General features: G+C 57.9%; 1 protein-coding gene across 1 annotated transcript; it reads right to left on the bottom strand.

Annotated features, from left to right (window-relative positions):
• Window positions 1-359: 359 nt before the first annotated feature.
• Window positions 360-4,241, bottom strand: LOC120496293 (protocadherin gamma-B5-like). The gene is made up of 2 exons (XM_039696580.1): window positions 4,079-4,241; window positions 360-4,048 (listed from the first exon to the last, which is right to left on the bottom strand). Exon 2 carries the CDS (start codon window positions 3,910-3,912, stop codon window positions 1,333-1,335), a length of 2,580 nt encoding a protein of 859 aa, XP_039552514.1. The 5' UTR covers window positions 3,913-4,048; window positions 4,079-4,241; the 3' UTR covers window positions 360-1,332.
• Window positions 4,242-6,420: the final 2,179 nt, after the last annotated feature.

Genomic DNA, 6,420 nt, shown 5'->3' on the forward strand with positions numbered 1-6,420 from the left:
CCATTCGCCCCCGAGTCCCGGTCCTGCACGTGCAGCAGGGCTACCACGGTCCCAGTCGGGGCATCCTCAGAGATCTCGCTCAGGGCAGATGACACTGTGAGTTCGGGGACATTGTCGTTGACGTCGGTGACAGTGATCACGACTTTTGCTATATCGAACAGGTCCCCGCCATCTCGAACCTGTATCTCCAGTTCGTAGGATCCGATATCCTCGAAGTCTAGGTTACGGGTCAGTGTAATTGCTCCCGTGTCGGCACCTAGCTTAAATATCTGCGAGGCTTTCTCTGTGATTTTCTTAAATGAGACCCTAAAATCAACGTGTAAAGCACCGTAGTTCGTTAGTAAACAATTCATCTAAGTATTTGTTAAGGACGATGATACGATATGTGTTGAAGAAAATCACGGAACCGTAGAAAAAATTTAAAACTCTTGAAACTGAGCTGACCACTATTCAATGTGCAAATGGGCTTCATTCAAGTGCCTAAACCGTCCTCTGGCCAATCTCCCTTATATGGGATCCATTCGCATCTCAGATGCTTATCCGAGTAAACAGAACTGCAAACATTTGCTGTTCTTAATATTTGCGAGGTCTACTAAACGCCCCAGTATTATTGTGAAAAAAGGATATAAAAATAAAAATCTCAGAAACAGAAATCTTTCAACACTCTCACCATTGTACGAAATAAAGATCTTGAAGAGCAAAACAGAGCCACTAAGGAAGCAAAACCGGAGTCATCTAGTCCCACTACTGCACAACCCCCCCGCTACAAAACGGGTGACAATCTCCTTTTTCACTCAGGATAGAGAATGGAACTTTCCAAATTCGTTTCCCTTCTAAATCGAACAGGGACAAAACAGAGTTTTAAAAACGGGTTTGGATAAAGCTATACACGAGTTCCAAGCACACCCTTTCTGAACAAATCAGTCCAGAAGGATAAAAGCTCCAACACCAGGTCTCACTGCTTTCTTGGTTTTTTTTCTCCTCCACTCAATCATACAGAATCAGCCATTCATCTTCCACAGAAATACGAATCTGCATTCAATGTTGGTAACAAATTCTAATGTACAGAGCTCGAGTGTTGAAGACAAAACCTCGCACCTGAAGCTGAACCTATGCCCAAGGAAGAACCAAGTGCTTCCTGCTCTCCGTGAACGAGGTGCAGCCCGTTCCCTAATTCAGTCCGTCACGGAAACAGGACTGTGCAACTCACACAAACACGATTCCGGGAAGCATGGACAAACACTGAGAAGCGCTGCTACTAGCCCAAAGGAGAGCTATAATCAAAGGCTGCCAGCTGAAGCTCTTACCGAGAAAAATTAAAAAATTCGGCCGCTACTTGAGGATACAAATGACGAATACCCACTGAGACCATGCAGAGAATACCCAGGGGGAAATGACGACCATTCGGAAACTTTTAAAAAGAGAAGCCCAGCCTTTACAGACCTGCGGTGCATCCGGCTCGGCGGGAGGATCTCCAACGACGAGGTCACTGTTGGGGCTCGGCTTCTCGCAGGAATCGCCGCCCAGCAGCTCCTCCGCCGACAGGACGGGCACCGGCACCGGCGGCGGCGGCCAAGCGGCCTCGGGCACGGCGCGGGCCGGCGCCGCCACGCACAGGTTGTAGGAGTAGGGCAAGGTGCCCTCGCAGAAGTCGGCCGGGAAGGCGGCGCCGGCCAGCGAGAAGCGCTGCGCGCCCAGGCAGCGCAGCACGGCGGGCGGCCCGGCCCGGCGCAGCCGCGCCAGCACGGCCAGCGCCACGCTCAGCACCAAGAGCGCCGACAGCAGCGCCAGCGCCAGCACCAGGTAGAACTGCAGCTCGGCCGCCGCCGCCGCCTCCTCCTCGGCGCCCGCCGGCCGCTCGCTCAGCTCCGGCAGCGCCTCCTGCAAGCTCTCGGCCAGCACCACGTGCAGCGTGGCCGTGGCCGACAGCGCCGGCTGCCCGTGGTCCTTCACCACGGCCACCACACGCTGCTTGGCCGCGTCCCGCTCGGACACGGCGCGCGCCGTGCGCACCTCGCCGCTGTGCAGCCCCACGCGGAACAGCGCCGGCTCCGACGCCTGCACCAGCTCGTACGACAGCCACGCGTTGCGCCCCGCGTCCGCGTCCACCGCCACCACCTTGGCCACCAGGTAGCCGGCCTCGGCCGAACGCGGCACCACCTCGAAAGGCGTCGCCGCCCCTCCCGCCGCCTCTCCCGCCGCCGCCGCCGCCGCCGGCCACAGCACCCTGGGCGCGTTGTCGTTGCGGTCCAGCACGAAGACGCGCACCGTGGCCGTGGAGCTGCGCGCCGGCGAGCCGCCGTCCTGCGCCCGCACGGCCACCGTGAACTCGCGGCACTGCTCGTAGTCCAGGGAGCGCTGCGCGTACAGCGCGCCGCTCCGCGCCTCCACCGACACGAGCGGCGCCGCGCCCGCCGCGCCCGCGCTGCCGCCCGCCAGCCAGTAGCTCACGCGCCCGTTGGCGCCCGCGTCCGCGTCCCGCGCCTGCACGCGCAGCACCAGCGCGCCCGCAGCGTTGTTCTCCGCCACGTACGCGCTGTACGCCGCCTCCTCGAACACCGGCGCGTTGTCGTTCACGTCCGACACCTCCAGCACCAGCTCCCTGCTGCTCCACAGCGCCGGCCTGCCCCGGTCCCGGGCCACCACCGTCACGCCATGCTCCGACGCCTGCTCCCGGTCCAGCGCGCCCGTCGTCACCACCTTGTACGAGCCGCCCGACGACGCCACGATCGACAGCGGCGCCTCTCCCGACAGCTCGCACCACACCTGACCGTTCTCACCCGAGTCCGGGTCATTTACGTTCAAGAGAGCCACCACGGTGCCGACTGCCGTGTCCTCTGGCACCGGGCTCGAGAGCGAAAGAATTGTTATCTTAGGAGAATTGTCATTCACGTCCAGCACCTCCACCTCCACCTTGCAGTGCGCCACCAAACCCCCTCCATCCTTCGCCACCACAGCCAGGCTGAACGCGCGCGTGTCCTCATAGTCCAGCGCCTCCTGCAGCGTGATCGTGCCTGTGTCGGCATGTACTGTGAACTTCTGAAGCAATTTAGCCGGCATTTTTCCGAAGCCGTAGGTGATGTGGGCGTTGGTGCCTGTATCAGCATCAGAGGCAGACACGTTCAGCACCGTCGATCCCGGAGGCGTGTCCTCGCGCAGGCTGACGCGGTACCGATCCTGCGCGAACACGGGTGGGTTGTCATTGGCGTCTGTGACGTTGATCCAGAGCTGGGCGGTGCCAGTCCGGGGCGGCTCTCCGCCGTCCACAGCCGTCAGCAGCAGACGCAAGCTCGGCTCGCTCTCTCGGTCTAATGAGTGGCGCAGCACCAGCTCTGCGGATTTGCTGCCGTCCTGGCTCTCTTTCACCTCCACCGCGAAATACCCGTTGACCTCCAGCTCATAGCCTTGTAGCGAGTTAATCCCTGCGTCCCTATCCTCTGCTATGCCCAAGTAAAATCGGGCACCGGGAGAAGTAAATTCGTTGATCTCCAGTTGAAAACTGTCTTGCAGAAAGCGCGGCGCGTTGTCGTTCACGTCCTGGATATCCACCTCGATGCGGAAGACGTTCAGCGGGTTGTGCACCAGCGCCTCGAAGCTGACGGAGCAGGTCGCCGACTCGCCGCACATCTCCTCCCGGTCCAGCCTCTCATTCACGTACAGGTTCCCGTTCTCCTCATTCACCGTGAAGTATTGCTTCTCGTCGCTCAGCCGCAGCTTGCGCGCCGGCAGCTCGTCCGCGCTGAGCCCCAGGTCCCGCGCCAGCGGCCCCACGAGCGAGCCTCTGCCCAGCTCCTCGGGGATGGCGTAGCGGACCCGCTCGGCCGCCGCCCGGCCCCACACGCACAGCAGCACCGCGGCCAGCAGCGCTCGCCCGCCGCCCGGCCCAAGCCTCTGCCGCCGCCTCACCGCCATTCTCTGCCCGCAGCGCTCGCCGCGCTCCTGCCTCCTGCCGCTGCCCTGCCTCCCTTCCAGCCGCTCTCGCCGCCCACAACACACACCGCTCAAAGGCTGCGAGCTCGCCGCGCCGCCTCTCGCCGCCTCTCGCCGCCTCTCGCCGCCTCTCGCCGCCTCTCGCCGCTGCTGCTGGCGGCGGTGCCGCTGCCGCTGTGGCCGGCGCCGGGCGAGCGAGCAGCCTGCGGGGGCAGGACGCTGCGGCGGCGGCGGCGGCGGCTCCAGCGCCGCTCGGCGGCGGCCAACAGCGACACCCGGAGGCGCCGCCGCGCCACTGCAGCCGCCGGAGCGCCGCGCTCAGGGGGGCCCGGCTTTGGGCGGGGCTCAGCGGCGGCACCGGCCCCGGGGCTCTCCCGCCTGCCCGCACCGCCACCAGCTCCTGACTGAGGCCACCCCGAGGCCTTTCTGTCTCACATGTGCTCTCGGGTGCTCTCAGAGCATTCTTTTGAGTCACACAGAACGGTCAGAAGCAAATATTCATGGCAGGGCAGTAAAAATTGGAATTCAGCTGCTCTTCATAAAATCACGGGCCATTTACACCAACAAGAAATGGTAATATATAGAAGACTTCAAGAGCTTTTTCGCACTTTAACTCATGTCTTAAATTGTTATTACATCCATTCCATGATGCTTGCACGGGGCCACTTCTCCAGCCCATCCCTGGCTGCCACCTCTGCCCTCCCGTGAATCAACTCCAGGCGCAGTCAGCTGCAAACTGCCTGAAGGGGCACTCAGCCCCATGGGCCAGCAAGGTGCTGAGCAGAGCTGGGCCCAGTCAGGGCCCCTGAGGGACAGCACCACTCACTGCTTCCCACCTGCACGTGGAGCCACTGTCCAGAACTCTCTGGAGGTGACTCTCCAGCCTGTTCCTCAGCCATGGCACAGCCTCCAGCTCATTGCCCAGCATGTTCCCCTGGCTGATGGCCTGGGGGACACTGCACACCTTCTCCCACTGGCCCTGGGCTGGGCATGGCAACCTTGCCTGGGCTGGGTGCTCACTCTGCACTTTGACAGCTGCAGCACAGATGCTTCTGCATTAGCACAACACAGACAAAATGTTCTGGGTGAGCAGACGTGCTTATGAAACCCTTCCTCTGTACAGCTGTGAGCACCACAGGTGGGGGTGGGAACTGCACCTGCACTCGGGCAGCTGGGACAGAGGAGACCTTCCCCATGAGATCAGACACCCTGAGCCTGAGCTCATGACCACAAGCAATGCAAGAGTTAGAAACACAAGGAAATGGACAGATGCAATAACATTTTGTAGCTCTCCCTTGCCCTACAGAAGGAACTCAAATCACACTGGACTCCATCAGGCACAGCCTGGGGCTCTCTGTGACATGTGACAAGCAAGGCAATGACCGAGTTCTTCTCCAGCCTCACACACACAGCTCCCCTGTCTGCTTTTTCTTCCACGCCAGGCCACTCTGAGGTTTGGATTGTGGCCCTCTCCTCACTGCTCAAATCTACCATGAGATGATAATGCACTGCAGCCACAGCCAGAAGGGAGGTGCCATTGTCTGCTCACCTCCATTATGATAAGGAACTGAAGGATTCTAAAGCACACAAAAATGATAAACAACCCTATTGAACTTTCATCACAATAGAGAATGGTTCATCAAATCATTGCCCTCGAGGGAATCTTCTCTCCAGCTTTATCACATGCTCTTTTTTCCACAAAGATGCAACATCGACAAATATCATATTTACATCTATTTCTCCCAACAGGAACAGAACACAAAGTCACTCTCATATCTGCTGTCATCCACTCCCACTGCAGCAAGTGCTGGGGACATTAACACACCATACATTGCTCAAAAAAAGATGGGTTGTTGATATCCCACATACTGTGTAAATCATGGAAAAAGCAAAAAAGCTGCAGAAAACTCCAAAACATGAATCAGATAAGGCAAGGAAGCATTAGAAGACATCAAGGAGTCAGAGATGCTCACAGTGAAGACTGCTGGGCCTTGATTGCAGGCCTTAAAATCCATCCCTGAGAGCACCTGGAAGTCACTGAGGTTCCAAGGTGCAAGTGTGGCATGGAGGATTTACACAGCCCAGCAGGATAGGGGGGTTCATTTCAATAATTAGTCCTCACCACAGCAACTTTTTCTACTGCATGGCCTGCTCACCTTGCACAGTTATGAATCCATCATTTTAAAAAGCTTCTCATTGGCCTCTTTCTCAAGCTAAATCTTCTGACAAATTACAACAGATTCTCTTATTGCTGCTTCTTCCTATTCTTTGTATTCCCCACATACACAATTTTCTCCTAGGTGGCTGCAGTAACGATGTGCTGAAAAACAACAGTCACTGTTTCATGTTTAAAAGTAATTAGCAGAATTGTGAAAATGAGCTGCAACCTCCCTGGAAACAAAGGCCTGAAAGAAAGCGGAATTACAACTCTGTAGAAACTCTATACCACAAGGCTGCATAAAGATACAGATGGATAATGGAGGTCGCACA

This window comes from Passer montanus, unplaced genomic scaffold (genome assembly GCF_014805655.1).
Source record: "Passer montanus isolate IOZ18808 unplaced genomic scaffold, ASM1480565v1 scaffold988, whole genome shotgun sequence".
In the NCBI taxonomy this organism is placed as follows: Eukaryota; Metazoa; Chordata; class Aves; order Passeriformes; family Passeridae; genus Passer; species Passer montanus.